This window comes from Schistocerca piceifrons, chromosome 1, assembly GCF_021461385.2.
Source record: "Schistocerca piceifrons isolate TAMUIC-IGC-003096 chromosome 1, iqSchPice1.1, whole genome shotgun sequence".
Lineage (NCBI taxonomy): Eukaryota > Metazoa > Arthropoda > Insecta > Orthoptera > Acrididae > Schistocerca > Schistocerca piceifrons.
This window is the reverse complement of record NC_060138.1, coordinates 800,168,675-800,195,474: the sequence shown is the minus strand read 5'-3', so window position 1 is coordinate 800,195,474 and position 26,800 is coordinate 800,168,675. Positions and strand designations below refer to the sequence as shown.

At 38.2% G+C, this 26,800-nt stretch overlaps 1 protein-coding gene across 1 annotated transcript in view; it reads left to right on the top strand.

Annotated features, from left to right (window-relative positions):
- The window catches only part of LOC124789643 (beta-mannosidase), a 244,783-nt gene that overhangs the window by 124,551 nt on the left and 93,432 nt on the right, over positions 1 to 26,800 (top strand). Inside the window, exons 6-8 of the mRNA XM_047257076.1 lie at positions 5,219 to 5,453; positions 11,903 to 12,065; positions 12,521 to 12,717. Coding sequence (XP_047113032.1) covers positions 5,219 to 5,453; positions 11,903 to 12,065; positions 12,521 to 12,717 — 595 coding nt within the window. The remainder of the gene's footprint in view (positions 1 to 5,218; positions 5,454 to 11,902; positions 12,066 to 12,520; positions 12,718 to 26,800) is intronic.

Below are 26,800 nucleotides of genomic sequence, written 5' to 3'. Positions count from 1 at the left end.
ATTAATGACATGCCATAAGTACTCAAGTTCAGTCTGAAAAAAACGCACATTTGTCTCTGTTACATTTGAGACCAGATGCAGACAACACTTTAAGTAGAGTGTAAAGTTGCTAATGTGTTCTTCAGAAGCGTGAGCTGATATGACTGTGCCATCTAAATAATTTGAGCTAAAAGGAACTTTTGCAGTCAGCTGCTACAGAAAGTGCTGAAGTATGGTGGATGTGGATGCACTGCTGAACAGCAATCCCAGAAATTTTAAGAGGCCAAAATGAGTATTAATGATAAAGAAATCTTGTGAATGTGCATCCAAAGGGATTTGGAAGTAAGCATCTCAAAAATAAGTTTTGGAAAAGTAACAATCAGCCTGCCAGATTCCACATGACCGCTAGCAGTGTCTAACAGAAACTTGCAATTCTGTTGCCTGTGGGGTGGTATCAATTAATGATACCACAAATTCAACTATATTTAATTGTTCATTTTTAGTAACTTTGTTTTCTGACACTGTAAAAGAGAATTTAGTGAATTCCGTAGACTTTAACTGCAGTGTCCAGGGAACTGAATTTTATTATACATACTGTTTTCTTTTTTTGTTTGTTTAATCATGTTTCTGATAGTGTTTGCTTAATTCATGGTGTTTCTTTATTCTGGTGCAGAGTGCTTGCTGTTTGCTGTCAGTATGACACATAGAGGAATTTTATAATCTACATCTACATCTACATACATACTCCACAAGCCACCATATGGAGCATGGCGGACGGTACCTTGTACCACTACTGTTTCTTTTCCTGTTCCACTTGCAAATAGAACGAGAGACAAATGACCATCTACATGCCTCCATCTTCATATCGAATCTTCACTGTCCTTAGGCACAGTGTATGTTGGTCCTTAAATGCAGTGTGTGTTGGCAGTAGTAGAATTGATCAGCAGTCAGCTTCAAATGCTGTTTCTGTAAATTTTCTCAATAGTATTTCTCAAAATGAATGTTGCCTTGACTCCAGGAATTCCCATTTGAGTTCTCGAAGCATCTCCATTACACTTCGTGGTGTTTAAACATACTGGTAACAAATCTAGCATCCCTCCTTTGAAATGCTTCACTGTCTTCCTTCAATCCGACGTGGTATGGATCCCAAACATTTGAGCAGTACTCAAAAATGGGTCACACCAGGGTCCTGTATGCAGTCTCCTTTACAGGTGAACCACTGTTTCCTAAAATTCTCACAATAAACTGAAGTCAACCATTCACGTTCCGTACCACTGTTTTTGCATGCTTGTTACATTTCATATCTCTTTGCAGCGTTACACCCAGATATTTAAACAACTTGATTTGTAAAACTGGACCCCAGTAATACTGTATCTAAACATTACAGGTTTGTTCTTCCTTTCCATCTGCATCAACTTACGTTTTTCCACATTTAGAGCTAGCTGCCATTCATCACAAAAAGTAGAAATGTTGTCTAAGTCATCTTGTATCTTCCTACAGTCAATCAACTTTGACACCATACCATACACCACAGTGTCATCAGCAAACAAATGCAGATTGCTGCCCACCCTGTCTGTCAATTCAATTATGTATATACAGAACAACAGTAGTCCTGTCACACTTCCTTGGAGCACTCCTGATGATACCCTTGTCTCTGATGAACCCTTGCCATTGTGGGCAACAATTGGGTTCTATTGCGTAAGAAATCTTTGAATCGCTCACATATCTGTGAACTTATTCCCTATGTTTGTACCTCCATTAACAGCTGAAATGGGGCGTGGTGTCAACTGCCTTCCAGAAATCTAGAAATATAGCACAACTTCCTGTTGCTCTTCATCCATAGTTTGCAGTATATCATGTGAGAAAAGGGCAAATTGAGTTTCACATCAGTGATCCTTTCTAAAACCATGCTGATTCATGGACATAAGCTTCTCAGTTTCAAGAAAGTTTATTATATTTGAACTGAGAAGATGTTCAAGGATTCTGCAGCAAACTGAAGTTGGCGATATTGGTCTGTAATTTTGCAGGTCCATTGTTCTGTCCTTCTTATGTACTGGAGTCACCAGTGCTATTTTACAGTCACTTAGAACTTTGCTCAGGGCAAGAGATTCATTATAAATGCAGGCGAGGTAAGGGACTAATGCCATAGAGCACTCTTTGTACTGAATTGGGATTCCATCTGGACATGGTGATTTATTTTGTTTCAAATCTTTCAGTTGTTTCTCTATGGCAGGATGCTTATTACTATGTCATCCATACTGGAGTAAATCTGATGGTCAAATTACAGTATGTTTGTATGATTCTCCTCTGTGAACGATTTCGTGATTGTGAAATTTTAAAACTTCAGCTTTATTTTTGCTATCTTCAACTGCCACACCAGACTGGTCAACTAGGGACTGAATGGAAGCCTTAGACCTGCTTAGCAATTTTGCGTAGGACCAGAATTTTCTAAGGTTCTCTGCCAGATCTTTTGCTATGGTATGACGCTGGTAGTTGTTGTATGCTTCACGCATGTATCTTTTCACAGACACATGAATCTCTACTAATCTTTGCTTCTCATCACTTGTGCGTTCTCTTTTGAACTGAGAGTGCAGCAGGTAACAGTGCAGCCTTAGTTCTTGATTGTGAATAGCTCTTTGAAATATATAGCATAATGGCTTCCTGTCAATTTGATATTTGATCCCAGCATTTTCCTCTCTGCAGTTTTCATTTTGCAAACCTCTGCAATGGTTTTTTGTTTTTTTAATGATAAATTTTCTTTAAATATTCTGACAGTGCCTTTATTTATTTTATGCTACACATTATCTTCCCATCAGTCACAAAACCAAATTTAGCCAGCTATTGTAATTGCAGTACTGACCCTATGACTTATCTTAGAAAATAGATTAAGGAAAGGCAAGCCTACATTTCTAGCATTTGTAGACTTAGAGAAAGCTTTTGACAATGTCGACTGGAATACTCTCTTTCAAATTCTAAAGGTGGCAGGGGTAAAATACAGGGAGCAAAAGGCTATTTACAATTTGTACAGAAACCAGATGGCAGTTATAATAGTCGAGGGGCATGAAAGGAAAGCAGCGATTGGGAAGGGAGTGAGGCAGGGTTGTAGCCTCTCCCCGATGTTATTCAATCTGTATATTGAGCAAGCAGTAAAGGAAACAAAAGAAAAATTCGGAGTAGGTACCAAAGTCCATGGAGAAGAAATAAAAACTTTGATGTTCACCAGTGACATTGTAATTCTGTCAGAGACAGCAAAGGACTTGGAAGAGCAGTTGAACGGAATGGACAATGTCTTGAAAGGAGGATATAAGATGAACATCAACAAAAGCAAAATGAGGATAATGGAATGTAGTCAAATTAAGTCGGGTGATGCTGAGAGAATTAGATTAGGAAATGAGACACTTAAAGTAGTAAAGGAGTTTTGCTATTTGGAGAGCAAAATAACTGATGATGGTCGAAGTAGAGAGGATATAAAATGTAGACTGGCAATGGCAAGGAAAGCGTTTCTGAAGAAGAGAAATTTGTTAACATTGAGCATAGATTTAAGTGTCAGGAAGCCGTTTCTGAAAGTATTTGTATGGAGTGTAGCCATGTATGGAAGTGAAACATGGATGATAACTAGTTTGGACAAGAAGAGAATAGAAGCTTTCGAAATGTGGTGCTACAGAAGAATGCTGAAGATTAGATGGGTAGATCACATAACTAATGAGGACATATTGAATAGAATTGGGGAGAGGAGGAGTTTGTAGCACAACTTGACAAGAAGAAAGGACCTGTTGGTAGAACATGTTCTGAGGCATCAAGGGATCACAAATTTAGCATTGGAGGGCAGCATGGAGGGTAAGAATTGTAGAGGGAGACCAAGAGATGAATACACTAAGCAGATTCAGAAGGATGTAGGTTGCAGTAAGTACTTGGAGATGAAGAAGCTTGCACAGGATAGAGTATCACGGAGAGCTGCATCAAACCAGTCTCAGGACTGAAGACAACAACAACAACAACAACAACAACATTGTAATGTTACTGTTTGGATGACTTCCCCACTATACTGTAAACTGTTGACAGTGTGGAATTAGGTATGTTAATACATTTATTTTGTTTTTTCCCTCATTGTTGTTCTATTATATCAGTTTAACAACTGTTTTAAATTTTAAATTAAAGTTTTGTTACTAGCAATATGAATTAGGATAGTGTCCTACCCATCAGTTGGGGAGGGAGGGGGGATGGGGGACGGGAGGATCATATGGTAGGGATCGGGAAAGATGCTGCAGTGTTGCCTATGGGAGTGTGCATGGACAGAATGTGGGCTGCTGTGAGCAACATCAGAACATCTGCAGGCTGTAATTGGGGATACAGGCAGGTGGAGGACATTGACCACCAGAAGTTGAAACCAGGGGTGTTAATGGTACAATGAATGTTTTGCAGGGAAGAGTTTCCATATCTGCAATTCAGAAAAGCCCAAACCACAAACACCTATTATTCTGTCCCCCACCCCTCCCCCCAGTACCTACTATTCTGTCCCCCCCTCCCCCCAGTGAATCTGCATAGCCCATAGCCCTTTCCTCCTCACTGGATTTCTCCTCTCTCCTTCCCACCCTCCCCCTTCCTCCAACACAACCCCCCAATTCTCCACGTGGCAATCAACCATCGTGTCACTGTCCACTTCCACAGGCAGGCAGCACTACAGTAACTATCCCGATCCTTACCCTGTTATTTCTGTCCCTGCCTCATGTATATTCTGTACCCCCACTAAGCAATCTAGTCGAGATCACCACTCACTGCAGTTGAGCCTCAGAGCTCAGAGATGATAGTAGCCATGTGCCTGTGAGTTGTGTGTATAAGAATGTGTGTGTGTGTGTGTGTGTGTGTGTGTTTACTTCTTATTAAAGATTTCATCCAATAACTTCATAATATCCAATAACTTCTTTTGAATGTGTCCGTTTTAGTCCTCAGTGCCTCCTCTGTTTGGTAAGTTGCAGTCTATTGTAATTTATAAAACCTCATTATAATGGATGTAATGCTGTCAACCGGTGATCAATTATTCTGTTGAGGAATACTGGCAATAATTACATTATTTTCTTGACTAAACTGGTTTATGACTTATGTAGTATCAACTTTTCTGATTTCATGACTGCAGTAGGCCTGCTTCACTTCAGCTGTTAAACTGCACATTGTAAATAATTCTTTTCTGGTGAACAGAAAAATTGATTTGCTAGTATTAAAACTAATCATTGCTTCACAGGAAAAGTGTGGAAGTAATAATATATTCTGAGCCTTACATTGAGGATGTAACAGCAATAATATTTGATGCTAGAGATCAGTGGCTTGTTCAAGTAAAGGCATTCATGGGTGGAAAGTTTCAGACACTGCCTTTCCCTCTCAGGGCACATGTTGAATCTGTCAACATATCATCTGTAGAAATGGAAAAGGATACACAGATAAACAACTGTTACACAGCATCTTTATCCATCCCTAAGGTAATATTTTATTCCTTTTATTAAAGAAAGAGCATACTCAAATAACTTTGATGCAAATAAATAACTGCGTCTGAGACATGTCTTATGATGTGTTGCTTGCCAATTTTGAAAAGCTGTTGACTTATATGTGTGTCTGTGTGTGCATTTGTCTGTTGGAGAAGCTTTCTTATATGATCTAGGTGAATTGTAGTTTTATGTGTTCTGTGAGCTTATATAATCTGCATGACAGATGATACATCATCTTTCTGCTTACATATACTGTGAGAGAAATAGTGTATACTCATAGACATTAATAAAATACGGTAACATTGTCAGAAAAATACTAACAATGATAAGCAGATGCCCAGTTTGTTGTAGTACCTTTTACACCCAGTATAATGATTTTTTTAAAGTCCCAAGTATCTGTTAAATCCAGTGCTTTGTTATCAAGATCAGCTGGACAAATAATTAAAAAGAAGACCAAGCAGTACTGAAAATTTAAGTTCAGCTTCAACTACAATATATGAGCACGAACTGTATACTTAGTTAAATGATTAAATGTAAAATCTAACAGAAGACTAAAGAAAGGAAGAATAGTTGCACATAGCTGTCTTTGATGTAATTTAGATAAAGAGATATTACCTATACAATTCAGATTCTGACATTATCTTTGTTGACCATGTCTTCAAGATCAATCATCTTGTCCATATTCTTTCAATCAGGCTTTCTTCCATTTCACTGCTTAAGAAAGAAAGAGAGTTACAAATTGTATTTAGTATACAAAACACTTCTATGCATTGTTTAACAAAACTTTATTATTTTTATACTAACCAGCTTTCAGGCTGTAAACCCGGTTTCCAATACACAACCGATTTCAAAGATGGAAACCTTCCTAAACTTTCAGTTCTCAATTTACACTACAAAAGTTACCGCTTAATACTATTTTGACATAGTTACATTTGTATTCTACAATGTGATGACATTCTGTAGGACAGTATTTACTCTAAGTATGAATAGACATACATTGGAGTAGAGCTGAGAACACAGGAATATGTATTTCTATGACTACCTATTTATGAACAAAAGTACCAAGCTTCCCCTCATATGTGGAAGTTGCAACATTATCTAAAAGGGGTGAATAATTGAACTGAGTTTCGTCATTCAACAATAAATGTGGGGAATACATACCATTGTTTCTTAATTTCTAATATTTCTAATGGAATGAGTTTTTCCCACTTTCCACACTATGTGTAGGATTTCTATATCTATTAGATATTTGTGGTTCTGATTTAAGCAATGCTCAGTAAACAATGCATCCGTCTTCTTTACTCTCTAATTTCTGTGGTGTATTTTGAGCCTAGCATGGATTGACCACCCAGCTTGTCCTATTGAGTGGGACTGACACTCTTGGTAGATGATGTTATAAACTCAACTATTAATGATGGCACGCTGTTTATCCTTTGCACTGAATAAACTTCTACCTAATGTCTGTGAGACATAGAAAAATACAGATAAACCCTTTGGTTTTAAGAAGCTGTTTATCCTATTAGAAATTTTAGCTATGAAAGGAAACCGCACCATTTCTTTTTTGGTCTATCTCTTTTGTTTGTGATGTCATAAATAATGTTGGATTTAAATTCATTAGGTGCAGCTATTGTTTTCATTATTCCTGTTCATAGTCTTCCAGCCAGTGGCATGGGAATAGAAAAGAGATGGTCAATCATGTGATGGAATGCTGCATGTTTGTTATCCATTGGGTGTAGAGAGGATATCAGTAAAGGAGTCCCTCTGGTAAATTTTAGATTTATTGTTACACTTTGTAACTGTAAGTTGATGTCAAGGAAATTAAATGTGGAACCCACTAATTGTACACTGACTTTTATGTTAGTATGCCCTTGGTTCATATTATCCAAGAACCTATGGAGTTGTCTATTGAAACCCTTCCACACACAAAGAATATCATCAATATATCTGTATCAGTATAGTCTATGACAATATTATGAAAGGATAGATTAGTACTCACCATATAGCGGAAATGTTGAGTCTCAGACAGGCAAAACAAGTGACTGCTAAACAAATAAACTTTCAGCCAAAAAGTTTTCATATGTGAATTAGACAATACACACACACACACACACACACACACACACACACTCACTCACACTCACACAAATGTAACTCTCACACATATGGCCACTGTCTCTGACTGCATCTGGATTTTCCAGTACAGCATATATTTTGCCAGTGGTTCACTCTCTCTTTTTTTTTTAAAAAAAAAAGAAAACATGGTCTACCACTTTTCCATGAACTTATCTGTAAGTAAGGGGGCTAAAAGTAATCCCATTGCCAGACCATTTGCTCATTTGTAATATTTAAGTCAAAATGAATAGTCACGATATCAATAATATTTGTTTATTAACCAGTCTTGACTTATGTAAAAGCAATCTCCAGAATTTTTTGCCCCCTATGGCTGGTACTGGCAGCTCTTTAGTTTTCTCATGATTGTTTCGTGGTATCACAAGAAAACCGAAGAGCCACCCACACCAGCCATAGTGGCCAAAAATTCTGAAGATGGCTTTTACACAACCCGGATAATAAACAAATATTATTGTGATGCTGACTGTTCATTTTAACTCAAATATAGCGTCGGGTCACTTTTCTCCATAGGCTATGTTGAGTAAATTTATTTGTAATAAAAGCAGAAATAATTTCAATTTAAATAAAATTCTGTTATATTGACTATTCTCATCTGTTCTTCTGGTTTAATTTTATGTAAATACAATAACTGTGACAAAATAGCTGTACAGTTTTTCAATGGCAAGCTTGAGAACAAGCTATTTATATATTCATTTAGCTATGTATTTTGCATTTTCTGAAATCTTCATCTCTGTTAACTTGTTTACTAAATTTTAACTGTTCTTAATGCAATATTTCCCTTTGCAGTTCACTTTTTTCTTCATTGTGTTGCTAATACTCATGGCATATTGAGCACTGGTGACTTTATTGCTGATACCAGTGGTCAGATTGGCACTTCCTTTTATGAAGTCTGGATAAGCCATATTGCTGTTGAGCTCTAGAATTCATTTAAAAATACTCTTACAACATATTATAAAAAAGCATTGGAGCACTAATTTACTAACTGCTTAGCATGATCATTGTATTAAGCTGTTGGATCTTTCTGCACTTTTTGTAGCTTCGCTGACTGGAAAAATTCTTCCACTTTGTTTATATAATCTGCTTTATTTGACTGTACTATAGCTCCTCCTTCATTTCCTTTAGTCACAATCATTACTGCTTTCAGTCTTAGTTTTAAGTTCCTTGTCTGCAATATGATTCAAGCTAAACAGTTAATAAAGAAGTGCTCAAATATCTTTTCTAAACATGTTTGTAAGAAGATTCCTCAAATGAATTGTAGATCTCCTTGGCTGTATGGCTAATCCAAACTCTACAAACCAGCAGTACCAATCCAATCAATGGTATCTTCAATACAGACACCAATGCACAATATTGCCACAAGGATCAGTGACATCATGAAGAAAAACTGAACTTCGAGGGGAAATACAGCATTAATATCACTTTGGTAAACAAGTTAACAGATATGAATTTCAAAAAATTCGGAATTAGTCTCTTTTGATGTATACGGCATATTCTCAAGCATTTCTGTGAAAGGTTGTATATATATTGGGTTGCAGTTATTGTGTTTACAGAATGTTGTCCAGAAGAGCAGCTGAACATAATCACTGCATCCCCAATAAAAACTGAGGAAGCAAGCCGGATCTCTACTGTACCCAGTGAATAAAATAGATACACCAAAAAAGAAATTGTGTAGTTACCTTTCATAACTAAAATTTCTAAAAGGTTAAGAACATTTTAAAGGCAAAGGGTTGCTTCACATTCTTGTATGTGTCAGAGACATTAGGAAGAAGTCTGTTCAGTTCAAAAGATAAACAACTGCCATCATGAATAGTACACAATAGAAACTGGAGACTAAAGAAGACAGATTCATCCAATGCTGAACACTGCTTAAACCAGAACGACAAATATGTAATAAATGTAGAAGTCCTAAGAGCAGTTGACAAAGGGGGAAAGACACACTCAATTATAAATATTATAAATAAAAAAAAATGACTGTGTTTATCTGACATTAATTATTGAGTGAGCAGACACATTTTGGTTATTCACCCCTTTTAGACAATGAAACTTCTAGAGGAGGTGAATTACGGTGTCTTCATTCGTAAACAGGTAATCACAGAAATACCCATTCCTGTCCACAAAGCTCTACTCCAAATGTATGTTTATTAGTTAGGTAAATACTGTCTTAATGAATTTCATCTGGTTGTACAGTACAAATGCAACTGTGTCAAAATAGTCAGAAGAGATAACTTTTATAGTGTACAATGAGAAATGAAGGATGAAGAAGCTAACATGTTTAGCTTTGCTGGATTGCATCTTTAAAATCATTTGTGTACTGGAATTGGAATTACAGCCCAAAAGCTAGGTCATATAAAATTAATAAAATTTTGTGAAAGGAGGTAGAAAAGTGTTTTGTTTAGTATGCAATTTTTCCCAAGAAAGCACATTTGAATCAATTAAAGGAGATTTACAGAACTTGCATATTATTGAATTTTTATCTACTTAGTTATTATACAGGGTGTTACAAAATGGTATGGCCAAACTTTCAGGAAACATTCCTCACACACAAAGAAAGAAAATATGTGGACGTGTGTCCGGAAACACTTACTTTCCATGTTAGAGCTCATTTTATTACTTCTCTTCAAATCACATTAATCATGGACTGCAAACACACAGCAACAGAATGTACCAGCATGACTTCAAACACTTTGTTACAGGAAATGTTCAAAATGTCCTCTGTTAGCGAGGATACATTCATCCACCCTCCGTCACATGGAATCCCTGATGCGCTGATGCAGCCCTGGAGAATGGTGTATTGCATCACAGCTGTCCACAATACCAGCATGAAGAGTCTCTACATTTGGTACCGGGGATGCGAAGGCAAGAGCTTTCAAATGCCCCCATAAATGAAAGTCAAGAGGGTTGAGGTCAGGAGAGCGTGGAGGCCATGGAATTGGTCCGCCTTACCAATCCATCGGTCACAGAATCTGTTGTTGAGAAGCGTATGAACACTTCGACTGAAATGTGCAGGAGCTCCATCATGCATGATCCACATGTTGTGTCGTACTTGTAAAGGCACAAAGGCACATGTTCTAGCAGCACAGGTAGAGTATCCCGTATGAAATCGTGATAACATGCTCCATTGAGCGTAGGTGGATGAACATGGGGCCCAATCAAGCCATCACCAACAATGCCTGCCCAAACGTTCACAGAAAATCTGTGTTGATGACGTGATTGCACAATTGCGTGCGGATTCTCGGATTCTCATCAGCCCACACATGTTGATTGTGAAAATTTACAATTTGATCACGTTGGAATGAAGCCTCATCCGTAAAGAGAACATTTGCACTGAAATGAGGATTGACACATTGTTGAATGAAGCATTCACAGAAGTGTACCTGTGGAGGCCTATCAGCTGCTGATAGTGCCTGCACATGCTGTACATGATACGGAAACAACTGGTTCTCCCGTAGCACTCTCCATGCAGTGACGTGGTCAACGTTACCTTGTACAGCAGCAACTTCTCTGACGCTGACATTAGGGTTATCGTCAACTACACGAAGAATTGCCTCGTCCATTGCAGGTGTCCTTGTCATTCTAGGTCTTCCCCAGTCGCAAGTCATAGGCTGGAATGTTCCGTGCTCCCTAAGACGCTGATCAATTGCTTCGAACGTCTTCCTGTCGGGACACCTTTGTTCTGGAAATCTGTCTCGATACAAATGTACCGCGCCATGGCTATTGCCCTGTGCTAATCCATACATCAAATAGGCATCTGCCAACTCCACATTTGTAAACATTGCACTGACTGCAAAAAACCACGTTCGTGATGAACACTAACCTGTTGATGCTACGTACTGATGTGCTTGATGCTAGTACTGTAGAGCAATGAGTCGCATGTCAACACAAGCACCGAAGTCAACATTATCTTCCTTCAATTGGGCCAACTGGCAGTGAATCGAGGAAGTACAGTACTTACTGACGAAACTGAAATGAGCTCTAACATGGAAATTAAGTGTTTCCGGACACATGTCCACATAACATCTTTTCTTTATTTGTGTGTGAGGAATGTTTCCTGAAAGTTTGGCCGTACCTTTTTGTAACACCATGTATGTTACTGTGTTACATACAGTTTCTTTGAAAAGTCTTTGGGCTTTGGAAAGAAGCAGATGTGCTAATATCTCCCAAGACAATTTCTTTTGATGCCAGTTAGTAAAGCATAGTATAAAAATTTACTGTTTTCTGATAAATGTTATGGAGCTGTTTAATACATAGACACAAAATTAACACCTATGCTACATTATCTTAATATTATTTTAATTTTCAACTATTATTTGCAGGATTATGTTGAAACCTGGTGGCCAGCTGGGTATGGTCAACAACCACTGTACGAGTTAATAGTTACATATGGAAACCACAAAATACAGAGTCAAGTAACAAAGAAAATTGGCTTCAGGAGTGTCATGATTATCCAAGAACCAATCATCAAGGTGAACACGTCAGGTACAATAATGTAGAGTTTTTGGGCCTACAAGTGATTTTTTTCTTAATTTTTAGATTTATTTCTGTTGTTAAAGCTGTTTCCTGCCTAGTTATATTTTACATGTTGCATTTATAATGTATCACAAGATACAGATGGCTAAAAAATTGTATATGTGTCTAGTTATGTATAATAGAAGACTCTCAGATCTTCATTTTTAATCTACATTCGTTGCTAAAATCCATTCTTGTGTGTTTTTATGAATATGTCATGAGAAATGAAAATTTTTGCAGGACTAGGACTCAAGTCCAGATCTCGTGCTTATCACAAGCAGTTGCTTAGCCTTTTATCCATTCACACACACATGTAGAACTGTGCCCAGAAATTACAGTTTTGATGTTTTAAAGTGTTGTTTTATTTGACAGCTTGACATGGGTTCACTGGCAGACTCAATAATTATTATGTTATATTGCCACAGGGTTGACTTTTTATTTTCTTGTAAATGGTGTACCAGTATTTGCAAAAGGATCAAACTGGATCCCATCCAACATTCTATCTGAAATGAGCTACAATGAGACGAAGATCAAATACTTGCTTAACTCAGCAAAGGAAGCAAACATGAACATGCTACGGGTCTGGGGTGGAGGCTTATATGAATCTGATACATTTTATGATGTAAGTATTTTTTCTTGATTAAAATGTATTTATGCAAAAACTTTCATTTTACCGTGTTTTCATGTTTTTTGATGAAGTACGTGTTTCAGTTTTTGTGTAGCAATATTATATTGAAAAGACTTGATTAAAAGACTGACCTTAATTGTGCTGAAAATAATATTGTCTCATATGGAACTTTTTAAGACCACCTAGTATTGTATTATTACACAACTTCAGAATATACTTGTAGTCATATTAAAGTTTCCTACTCTTCCACTTAAACAAATCAACATGCAAATTAACTGTTCCCATCAAAACTTGTTGTCTATCACAGTGTCTTTCCTAACTTTCCCAATGAGTAACTAGGATAACACTGTCTAACTTGAATCAACAATAAAACTTCTTTACATGACAGAGACATCTATATTTACCTCTTTGTGTCATGCTGCAGAGGAGAGCATCAGTGTATCATCCATTTTGTCCTCAAAAGATGGTGTAGTGGTTCTTGGTCTAGTTACAGATGCGCTATGTCCATTTAATGCTTTGGCACCCTTATGGTGCTTTAGGGGTTGAGTATAACCACATCAGTGGATGTCACTGCGCTCACATCGTATCCTTCGGCGGTGGCAATTTTGTGAGCATTGTTCCAGTAGGTGGTGGCTTCGTCTTTGGCCTACAATGTCTCTTGTTGACAGGAGATGGCTCAGTGTCTTCTCTTGTGACATTTCAGAGAACTTTGTTTCCTTGTGCGACCTTTCATGTCCAACAATGGCAAGGAGTCATGTCAATCTGCCAAGAAGGCCACAAAAGGGATGATGAGTGGGTTGATCTCAATCTTATTGTCATGGGTTGGGTCAGTGGGCAGCAGTGTTGATACCGTCAGAAGGTAGTCAACAGCCGGATGAGGTGGTGGGCCATCCAAGGCGCCCTCCATTGGGCTATGATATGGCTCAATTGTGGCCTATGTGTGTCATCATGAGGCATCAGAAGTGACAGCAGTGGCATAGGTCACCAGTAGTACCATTGTTTGCAGTGCAGATGGTTTTCTGGTCACTGGAAGTTGCTTAATGCATTGTTGTAGGCATTTAGATCTAAGGTGGCCTTATTTGCCGCACCTGGAATGGGTGCAAGTCTGACCGTCATACTTAATTATTGGACTGCATACGCCAATCTGTTGATAGAACAGGACATGGTTTCAGAGATCCATGGTGACCTGTTACATACCATTTAGAGCATATTTCCAAAACTGTGTCCTATCCTTCACACAATGGCCATGTACTGTGCTGCAACAGCTTCCTCTGGTGGAAGTTTGAATTGCAATTTGAAAATGAATGTCATACTCATGCCTAAGTCTGTGTGGTCAGTGGTCACTGTCCCGATTTTGCCATCAGCATGACAGAAGCAGAGCACTGTTTGGTCTTGTATAAGATAAATCCACATGTTGCATTGTTAATGGTTTTAACATAAGACCATGCTATTCAAGATTGACAAGTGTACTCCTATAATGTTGGTTGCTGGGATTTTGACTTCATCTCACAGAAAATGTTCAACCTCAAGTGCTTTAGGGCAGGCACAGTCATAGCAGAAAGTAACTTGGAGTGAAGATTTATGGTAATGGTTTGCTATGTATCATAGACGCTAAGCCAGCGCATAAGCAATGGCTGTCAGAAAGGTGAGCTCTCACTCCACACATGAAAAATGCTAGCACGTCTGCTATGTTTCCATGCTGAATGCAGACTCTAATACCCTACTACTTAAGGTAGACCGTGTGGCTGTGTAACCATACTGCTACAGTTGTGTAATTGTTAACACATCTGCCTACTGAGCAGAAGGCCTGGGTTCATATCCAGTCTGTGACACAAATTTTTACTAATTTCTTCAATTTCTATCATTATCAAAGATAATTTGTGACTCTTATGTCTCATGGAAACTGTAATTTCATCAGATCAATAAACAATTACAGGTGAGCAAAATGGTAGCATTAAATTATCATTGTGTCACTCAACATGTTGTATTTTTCCTTTTTAAATAATTTCACTTGTAGTCAAACAGACATTAATTCTCAGATCTATACACAATTTAATTCAGTTTATATTCCTCAAGAATGCACCATAGGTTAGCTTCTGCAAAATACACATTGTATTATTGTAAAGTCATTTTTATTTGGTTGTAATAAGAAAAGTCATAACTATATACCACACAAACTACAGAGATCACCAAAAGTCACTCACAAATACATTTTATAGTAATTTGCTGCAATAATATTACTTGATAGAAGGATAATCTGTATAATACTATCTTCATGGTGTGTCAAGATCATTGACAAAGGAAATTCACTAGTATATTCATAAAGTTTTTAAAGAAATTTGAGAGACTTGATGAAAGGTCTGAAGTATGGGAAACAATGAAAAAATATGAAATGAACTTTAGGATTTAAAGTATGTAGTACCGCTACTTATAAACAGTAAAGATAGTGTTCTCTGTTGCTGTTGTCCAAGAAAGTAATATAAGCAGTCAAATAAATCAGACTTTTGATGAACTTTGTTAATTTCTCTGTGAGTTCCAATTCACTTGAAAAGTAACCAGCAAATGTGACATAAAAAGAAAACCCTTCTAAAAGATTTAAAACATTCTCTTTCATTCACAAAATTAAGGGAAGCATTTACACTACAGGGCATGGAAATTGTTCCTTGAGGGATATATTAATTATGAACGAGATGAAAGATACATATCATAGAAATGGGGAAATGTAAATTATGACTGTAACATCACAGTACCCAGTAGACTCACTACAATCTGAGATCACAGTAGCCTTATTACAATGTAAGGAACAGAGTGCACAAAATGCTAATTAAGTGTAGGGTATGATGCTGTTTCTTTGTGATATGTTTAGTGTTGCAAGATGGCCTTCTTCATATAGGTCCCATATTTGGTACTGAGTACATATATTCCTATTTCTTGTGCTATCACATGTGGAAAACAAGTATGTGGACTAGTGCTTCATGATAGAAATCCAAATTCAAAGTTGGTACAAGTTGTGATAAGTACGAGGATCATTCAAGAAAAGAAACAATGTCCATACCACACAGAGCTTTCCTTTGTATAATGCATTATATTAGAATATGCATTATTATGGTAAATAACATTGAGAATGTCATGCAGAAATTGCAGAAAATAAGGCTGTGAAACATCCTCAGTACTCTAGTATGCAATCCTCATACTTTAAATAAGGTGATTGGAAGTCTTAACAGTGAAAATTTTACAAATGTTCTGCCTGCAATGCAGGGAATTCTTAGCTCAGGTTGTGCCAAACTTTGTTCTACCTTTTATTTGCAACAATACTAAACAAAGTTTCATTGGAGAAGACCAAATCATTGGCTTTCCTGCTTATAATTAACTCTTCTGCTCCTTGCAACACTCATGCTCTGTGTGATGAGGCATGTCCTTCAGGGCACATTTTTCCCAAAGTATTTCCTGCAGCAAATGGTAATAGACTGTTCTTGGAAATGAGGCACCTCTGCCTACATTAACAAGCTGGTGTGTCTGCTCTGCAAATTACTGAGTGAGTGATACAAAATGTGACAGTTGACTTTATGTTGGTATAGAACCTACTGTACTCATGTAAACTGTTATATGAAAAGCTCACCATGCAGTTAATGAGAACTTGTGCCTAGATTCTGGTTATTCAATTAAGTATGATATGATTCCAAACTGATAACCTGTTAGCCTTGAGAGACTTACTTTTTATCCTGTCCTGCTTTTTGAGTTACCGACAGTATTCAACCTCTGTATTTTGCTGTGCTATGATACCACTTCATTTTCCCTTTAATAATTAACATTTCCCCCTCTGTTTTTTTTTTTTTTTGTACAGTCCTGATTCACCTGTTGATGGTGTGAACAAAGATCACCAGGAGTCATTTACAAATACATATTATAATAATTTGTTGCAATAATATTACATGATAGATAATTGTAACAATATTATTAAACTAACATCCCTAATGCACATGGCCTTACCACTATTGAACACTACCTTTCCCAACATTGGACAGATTCCAAACCAGCGACCTCCTTCCTGGTTGCCATGACCAACTACACACGTCAAAAAAGGTTCCCAAGAGTTCTGGAACCTATGCAGAAAATTGGAAAAGAGATCACCATAAACATCATTTCTGCCTTTTTTAATGCTAATGAAAATCACACATTGCATGTTGTACCACCATACAGCTAGACCTTCAGAGGTGATGGTCCAGATTGCTGTACACACTGGTACCTCTAATACCCAGTGGCACATCCTCTTGCATTGACACATGCCTGTATTTGTTGTGGCATACTATCCACAAGTTCATCAAGGCACTGTTGGTCCAAATTGTCCCACTCCTCAATGGCAGTTTGGCGTAGATCCCTCAGAGTGGTTGGTGGGTCATGTCATCCATAACAAGCCCTTTTCAATCTTTTCCAGGCATGTTTGATAGGGTTTATGTCTGGAGAACATGCTGGCCACTCTAGTCGAGTGATTCTGTGATCCTGAAGGAAGTCATTCACAAGATGTGCACGAGGGGGGGGGGGGGGGTGCAAATTGTCATCCATGAAGACGAATGCCTCACCAATATGCTGTCGATATGGTTGTGCTGTCGGTTGAAGGATGGCATTCACATATCGTACAGCCATTACAGTGCCTTCCATGACCACCAGTGTCATAAGTAGGCCCCACATAATGCCAGCCCAAAGCAGCAGGGAACCTCCACCTTGCTGCACTCACTGGACAGTGTATCTAAGGTGTTCAGCCTGACCGGGTTGCTTCCAAACATGTCTCCAACGATTGTCTGGTTGAAGGCATATGCAACACTCATTGGTGAAGAGAACATGATGCCAGTCTTGAGCGGTCGGTTTGGCATGTTGCTGGGCCCATCTGTACTGCTCTGCATGGTGTCATTTTTGCAAAGTACGGCTATGAGCACCAAAATGGCACCATCCTTTGCCAACCTATTCATAGGCCATCTAGAGGAATCCTTCCTAAACACCCAGAATCCTAAACCCCTCACCTGGTTCAGATTCATTGGTGACATCTTGCCAAGGATGTCAGTAGTGAAGTTGCATATCATGCAGCCTATTGCGCACAGTTTGAATCATAACATGACGTCCTGAGGCTGCACAAAAAGCATTATTCAACATGGTGGCGTTGCTGTGAGGGTTCCTCTGAGCCATAATTCTTAGGTAGCACTCATCCACTGCAGTAGTAGACCTTGGGCAGCCTGAGCGAGGCACGTCATCGACAGTTCCTGTCTCTCTGTATCTCCTCCATGTCTGAACAACATCGCTTTGGTTCACTCCAAGACACCTGGATACTTCCCTTATTGAGAGCCCTTCCTGGCACAAAGTAACAATGCAGACATGATCAAACCGCTGTGTTGATCGTCTAGGAATGGTTGAACTACAGACAGCACGAGCCATGTACCTCCTTCGTGGTGGAATGACTGGAACTGATCATCTGTCAGACAACCTCTGTCTAATAGGCACTGCTCATGCATGGTTGGACAGGTTTAGTGACATCTCTGAACAGTCAAAGGGACTGTGTCTGTGATACAGTATCCACAGTCAACATCTATCTTCAGGAGTTCTGGGAACCGGGGTGATGCAAAACTTTCTTTGATGTGTGTCTATCCTCACCCCCAATTATTTCTCCTTTGAAGGCAATACCTACAAACAAGTCCAAAGTACGGCTATGAGCACCAAAATGGCACCATCCTTTGCCAACCTAATCATAGGCCATCTAGAGGAATCCTTCCTAAACACCCAGAATCCTAAACCCCTCACCTGGTTCATATTCATTGGCGACATCTTTGTGATATGGACTGAGGGTGAGGACACCCTATCCACATTCTTCCAGAACCTCAACAACTTCTCCCCCATTTGCTTCATCTGGTCCTACTTAACCCAACAAGCCACCTTCCTAGATGTTGACCTTCACCCCAAAAATGGCTACATCAGTACCTCAATCCATATCAAACCTACTTGCCACCAGCAACACCCCCACTTCGACAGCTGCCACCCACTCCATACCAAGAAGTCCATTCCATACAGCCTAGCCAACCACAGCCATCGCATCTGCAGTGACGAGTGGTCCCTCCCGAAATATACTGAGGGTCTCACTGAAGCCTTCATAGACCATAATTATCCTCCCAACCTTGCACAAAAACAAATCTCCCATGCCCTATCTTTCCAGTCTGTTAAGATCCTTAACTCTTGTGTCATAATTCAATGTAGTTTCTTCTTCTGCAAGTAGGCTCAATAGTTTAAGAGATATAATTCCTTGCTTTTGGTTACAGTAGGATAAAAATGTTTCCTATCTGTGGTGCATATTTGAATTAAAAGTTGTAGATATCTCACATATGTTTATTTCTGATCACGATTCACAAGTAATACCAGAACATGCTACTTCTTACATCAGAACAAAACAGAGTCCAGATTACTGGCCAACATTAACACATGCTGAAAATCAACTCAGATACTAAGTGGCAAGGGATGCTTATGTAGCATCACAACTCAAAGATGCTACAACTACATATCAACTGTTTACATCAAAAGGTGCAGTTTGTAAGTCAGTAGTATTTCATGACATTTACTCTGCAGAAATTTTTTAAATTAAAATGTAATATATACTTAAATAGTGATAATGATAGATTTCAATCACTGCAAAAGTTTCCCTCAACCTTAAAGTGAAAACAACATTTCACATTCCGAAATACATATTTCAGTATATTTGCACCTAAGTGAATTAATGTTCTATAATTGATTTAATCATACCATAGAAAACCAAAATTTATGTGATTTGTGAAGTATTTTTGTGTTTCGGGCAATCTGATTTTACTCTGAGTATTTGTGTGTGCCAAGTACACCAACTACTGGCAAAAATGAGGTCACTTGCCAGTTACATTACAACTATCGAACATGATCTGAAGCCATATCCAACAGCTTGCCATGCTATGGCACTAGGAGCAACACCATTGTGCTTCCTCAAAACACTGGAAGTATGGAACCTCTACCCAGGTCATTGTCATACTTACTGGTGATAGTCATCCAGGGTAGTGCAAAACTGCAGTTCATCACTAAACTCAAAGTGGTGCCATTCAGTCATCCCAGTCATGGTGCCAATCCAGATGCAGCAGTTTGCATTATGTTGTAGTGCTAATGGCAGCCTAAGTGTAGGGTGGTAATTTCTTAAACCAACTGCTGCTGTCTCTGACCAATGGTGTGGGATTACACAGGATGTTGCAGGAGGCTGTTAATTGTTCTAAGATGGTTGGTGCAGATGTGAGAGGGTTATGATGTGCTTGGTGCACAGTTCTGTGATCCTCCATTATCAGAATGACATTAACAGCTCTCACTATCTAATTCCAAGAATAACTTAAGGTCTTGCCTAGTTATTATGTGCTCGTATACAAAATAAACTAATAACTTTGACTCTGATGTATTAATCAGACAAATAATTACTAGATTGAACATAGATGCAACTGACATTAAATAATGTACCTCAACTATGATGGTCTCTAGTTCAACCATTGCAAGTTAATTGCCTTTAAAATTCACACATTATTTCACAGGCTGGTGGAAACGACTATGAATTAAGTGATTTAAGAATAGCTATATAACATAATAAATAAAAAAAATTAAATGAAATACAAGTAAGACAGTGTTCACAGCTAAAATTAAGCTAAACTCTACACTAACACAACTTAATAGATGCACTAAACCTAAGTGTTGTTTATTAACAGAAAATATTCAAAGTCCCACACTGGCAAAATGAGTTACAGTCCAGATGGCGTGTCCAAATTCAGAGTCCTAATCAACTTCACTCACAAAAATACAATTCCTGCTGAACTTCTGGCAGGAAAAAAATCAGTCTTGACAACTGCAGAAAAATTCCAAGACCTCAAGAAACCCATGTGATATATTCCTAAGGGTCACGACTATTGATGCAAAAAATTCCTATCACTGGAAATGTGCATGAATAAATCACCTCTAAGGTCTTGCCTCTTCAAACTCGTACCAAATCATGACTGCAAGATGGGCGCCACCCTTTTAATGCATGGAGCTCCCTTCCATACAAACACCCTGCATCTGTGTCACTTAATGATTTTGAACTTTCAGCAGCCTGCTTCAAAACTTTTTATAAGTTAATGATATCAAAATTCTGAATGCATCACTAGCTGCATTCTAAAATTTTAAACAAGAGTGATACATTTAACTTAATTAGTTTGCACAAAAATTAAAGTTAAACAAATGCAAAGTTTTATTGCAGAGCTAAAATCAGTTTATAATCTCTCTTGTCATTGAATTAATCACAATAATGATAAGTGTAATAGTTTTTAAGTCATGCATGAAACTATGCAACTTTATAAACAATTGATTAAAAACACAATAAAATATAAATCTTATAAATTAAATGTTGGATGTGGTGTGTAAGAATGTGCGCCAATGTATACTGCCTTGCTGACTGTGTATGTGTCTTGTAATTAATTATTTGCAGAATTTTTAGTTAAAGTTCAATTAATAAGTGTCTCACAGCTTAATTAATTATGATGTGACACTTGTGAGTAGTTCAGTCAATGTGCATTACTAAGAGCTACAATATGAGTGTTTGATCTCTATCGTACCTTAAGTATTATAAAAGTTATTAGAGATTTGCTGCATTTCAGTTATAAAATCATCTTTATGCTGTATATTCTCACATATATTAATTACAAATCATATCTGCATACTGGCAAAATCGTGTTGATCTCCTGTTTGATTTGATATATTGTCATTTGCTGTATCAGTTACGGTTTCTGCTTTAGGCGTGCAAATACAAACAATTTAAAATAACCCTTTGGGTGTGCTGGTGGCAGAACTGACTTAAAATCCACTCATTTGAATCTGACAGAAGCCAATGTGTGCTGTCCCCACCACTGAATTACATGGCACTGAGAGCTGCTGTATGCCACCCAACCTTGGCCAGAGGCGTGCTTGCACAGAGTCTGCATCGTGGAATGTGTGCAAACTGAATGCTGCTCATGGCCAAAACCAACACCCACAGTCAAATATAGGCTGTCATGTCACAAAGTATGCCTGTGCTCACCACCATACAGTCCAACACTGAACCACTGTCACATCGAACTGCCCCACGAAACTGTGTATTGCACTGTTCAATCAGCTGCCCAAATGCAGACCCACAATGAGGCCCTTTCAAATCCTGTCAGCTCCTGGCAATACTGTATCACAGAGATTGTACCTGGAATCATTTGCATACCTGCTGATGGCGTGCGTATGTACAAAATTCTATTGGCATTTGGCCATATCTCCTAGGTACCGCACTTCTTTTTGGTTGGCAGTGGATTTTGTAACTCTTTACTAAGGCTGGAGTACTTTCCACAATATGACCTCATAATAAAACTGCTTCATTATGCCACATTTTAAGGAAGTATATTTTTTTAGTATATGCACAGAAACATGCTCTTCAGTAGTAGACATGGACTTTACATTACTTGATGAAAAGAGGACTATAAATGTGAGCAATGATATATGGTCTGATATCCTTCATGACTATTTTGGGGAAGTTTTTATGTCTCTCCAGAGTATGGATTACATGTAACCTTCACTGTTCAGGAGGTTACATCCCTCTGGTTCAGTGCTGTCCATGAAGGGAATGAACATCATTAAGCAGTCTAGCAGCATATATTTGGATGTTTGTAATGGGCATCAGTTATATGTATTAGCAACACCTGTAAATGTAATGGTCATTGGCACTGTCCACCATGAGAGTTTCTGTCAAATGCCTGCTCTACAGATAGCCTCTATGTGCTTTCACTTGTAATGAAACTTCTTTGTTACGTTACGTGGGGAGGCAGTGAAATTTTGCTGGGGCAATATTTTTAACATCGAAAAGAGATTATTTGATTTAACCACAAAAACCTCAAAAATTATTCTTGTGTTCTATAGACATTCAAGACACCTGTAATCATGGGGGTGTTTCTTACTGATCACGTTGGCCTCCACCACTCAAAGACTTACTTTGAGACAAATGTAAATGTTTACTGCTAAAACAGTTTCCAAAACATTACACTTTAGTAATTAGTTCTGCAGTGACACATATATAGTTCAGTTGATTTCTTATATGTATCTTAGTTCAGTGTAACTCGGAGTAATCTGCTTCCTGCCGCCGGTGCTATTGTTGCTGCTGAAATAGTCGTTGCCTCGGTCCATTTCATCTGCTAACTGGATCAAGTTTGTGCAAATTCCATGAAATAATCCAGGTACCAAATCGTTTTAAATTGGTTTATTTATGACAAACTGCACCACTTCTTCTTAGTGGGAGCCCACTCCACATAACAGGCTAAATAGTCACAATACTGTATTACAACCATTAGATTATTGCACATACGTACAATACAGTGGTTGCATCTCAAAACTGTGTCCAACTGACCCCCTTGAGCCTTGTGCTCCTACTATCTATATGTTTCTTAACAATCAAGTCAACAAAGCTAAAGTGCAAATTTATTAAATTAACAATTAAAAGTTTAACAATTTTGTTAGTAACTATCCACAAAACCTTGCTTATTTTATGCTGACACTGGCGTATACAATAAAAAAAAAGACTTTTACGTAGGATATACATCATATTATATAAAATACTGAAAGATAACATTGCTAGCCCAGATTTTCTTAATTATGGCTTCATTTGTAAATGCAAAATATTGCGAACATATATTGGACAAGCTTGACCTACCAGTACACAAATGGATTCACAAATTTTATGAGATTTAATATATTACACGAAATCACTTATTAGATACCATTGGAATTACAGAACTTTCAAAACAGAAATGTAAACCAAAACAAAAATGGCTGGTTTATTTCACACTGTCCATCCAGTAATGAGTCTTTGTGGCACAAGAGCCTTTTTCTGATATAAAGTCTTCAAAGCTTCAGCTGGTTGATCATCCCCTTCATGCTAATGAATTTCAGCAACAGGCATATGAGCTACAAAGCATTTTGAGAAAGGTGCAAAGCAAACCTTTGCCACCATGGATATTAAAGAGCTACAGCTACTACATTGTAAGAAGGTGTTTCAGATTATCTGGAGTAATTTTCAGGAGCAGCCTTGGCTGCTTATTGCTTTATCTTGATATTATCCTCAAGACCTACTTACTGAGGAGTATGTATGATGTAGAGATATATACAATTTGGAGAACACTGGTGTAGATGGGACATCTATCCAATTCCTTGGGTGCTCTTCAAGCCATTCCATATATGTATCCTGCAAAGAAATGACTCCAATTTTTGCTTACAAAGTTAGGTAAAGAGATGACATCCTGCTGAGTACTGAGACTTGTAGGAATTTGGGGCACTGTATTGGTGGATTAACCAACTGAGAAACAATACTTTTGGAAGTGCAGGGTAAACACCCTCCCCCCTTTTCTCTCTACATACAGAGGTTCTATTATTGTGGAAGAACATACTCAGGATCTGAGCAATGAAGGGACAATAATATTAGTTTTGAAGAAGGGAGAGAGATACAGGGAACAAAACACAATTTCTTCAAAATAAAACTCAAAAGTATTGAAATTCTGTTTATTAATCACCAAGCACACTAATACTAGCACTTTATAACATGTACCTGTTACCTACAATGTATCTAACTGAGAGAATCTAGCTTGTATGGGATTTGTACATATTATCTTACTGTCAAGCAGGAAACATACATATATTTTCTGTATTACCATTTTAACAGTTTTAAACATTGGCTAGTAACATGAGGAAAAAGATGAACAATTGAAGGTACTATACAAGTGGCAGCTTTCACTGTCCATAAACACCTGGCATTTTCAGTTTCAAGAAGAGTTGCAGTCAAAACTGAAATATTTTATTCACGAAGAGTTGCAGTCAAAACTGAAATATTTTATTCACGACAAGTGGCACCAGCTTCACTAGTTACAATTATTCATTTCATAATGATTGACCTCTAGCTTTGAGCTCCACCCATCATTACATCAAATAATGAATGTTGGTGTGTTGTGCCTCACTAGATTTATGAGAATATCAATTTAAATTTGTTTGTGAATATTATATTTTGGTTGAAATGTCAGCAACATACTTGGAACAATTTAAGAGAAAAATTACTTTTCCAAATATTTTGAGGAAGTGTCAACACTGAGGAGTAACACAAGTCAGGTCATACTTCCATGAACAATCTCTACTGCACTGCCTAAAGATATAACCCTTCTCCATTTACTGATGAGATTTTGTTGATTTCTGACCAAATGTTTCATTGCAATAATATCAAATACAAAACATTACGTTTGAGGTTACTGCTGAGGATATTTCAGAGGAGGAAAAAGTTTGTAAAGTTTGTACTTTTATTGGTTACATTATAAATCACTGTTAATGATTAATCTTCGTATTTGTGAGGTAAGAAATCCAGAGGTAAATCACTATGAAGTAGAGAACAGACAATATTGATTACATGAGCTGGCTTTCTTTTAATTAGTATTGAACTGAAAAATATAGATTGCTGCTGACCATAAAGATGATGACTTGCAGAAAGGGGCAACCAAAAGAATATTATGCATTGATCTTTTGGTCACAGCCATCTTCTTGAAATAAAACACACACATAAACAGAAGCAGGCACACATCATGCACATATGACCACTTCAACTGGCCAGTGCAGCCAGAAAACAACTCCTGCATTGAGCAAAAGCAGAAATACAGAGTGGGGAAGAGGGAAGGGGTAAGGGGATGGAGAGGGGGAGGGATAGCAGAGACTGGTGGAGGGAATGATGAGAAGGAGAAGAGTGCTGTGTAATGGAGCATGCAGGGATTAGATGACAGCAGGACAAGGGTGCCAGATGCAGCATTGGGAGGCTATGGGGGATCAAGGAGGGAGGGGAGAGCATAAAAGAAGAGGAGCGGAGAAGGGGAAAGATCAGCGGGTGCGCTGCCAGAGGGCAGCACACTATGAGGGTTAAAGAAACTTAATTAGTAGAAGGTGATGGACAAGGGGGGCAGAAATTTATGGGTGGAGGGCGTGGGGCAGTGCATTACTATAGGTTCAGGCTGGAAAATTTCAGGAATGGAGAATTTGTTATGAGGATAACCCCACCTGCACAGTTCAGAAAAGCTTGTGACAGAAGGTAGGACCCAAATGGTCCAGATTGTGAAGCAGCCATTGAAACTGAGAATGTTGTGTTCAGCTGTTTGTTGTGCCACAGGGTGGTCCACTTTGCTCTTGGCCACAGTTCAATAGTATCCATTCATCCTGTTGGACAACTGATTGGTAGTCATACCAATATAACAAGCAGTGCAATGATTTCTGCAGAGCTGTTAGATGACACATGTGCTTTCACAGGTAGCCCAGCCTCTGGTGGGGCAGGATAAGACTTGACAAAACTGGAATAGGAACTGCTGGATGGGTGGATTCGGTAGGTCTTGTGCTTGGGTCCACAAGGATATGAGCCTTGTGGCAAGATGTGGGATTGGGAGTGGTATAGTGATGGACTAGGATCTTTTATGGGTTGGGTAGTGCAAGAACACCAGTTTACGAAGGGGTGGGAAAGATCTACACCAGGATGTCACTCATATCAGGATATGACAATAGGTTATCAAAGCTCAGATGAAGATGTGGTTCTGTTTTTCCAGTCCTAGGCATCACTCTTCCATTGCAGGGATCAGGAGAAAGAGACCAGGTCTTTGACAAGTCTAACATTTTTAAATTTGAGTGTAGGGTTGAAGGTAAAGTGTCTCTATAGGGCTGAAACTTATATGAGTTGAGGATTTTGGTGGAAAGGTGAAGAAAAGAATTCCAGGTCTGTATTACCTCTATATTTAGCAGAGTGTTCGTACATAGTTTTTTGGGATGTGGCAAGTGGATCAGCTAGACAGTGTCTGGGTGCTACAAATGGTAAATGAGGAGGAACACTGTGGGTAGGATAGGGGTTGTGATCGTGGTGCCACAAGCTGGTACCAGGATGTCAGTAGGTTGTATAACTTATGAAGGTGATGTGTGGAATGCACTTCCAGGTGCTGGAGAACAAGCGATTCAGTTTTACAGCTGTGATGTATGTAGT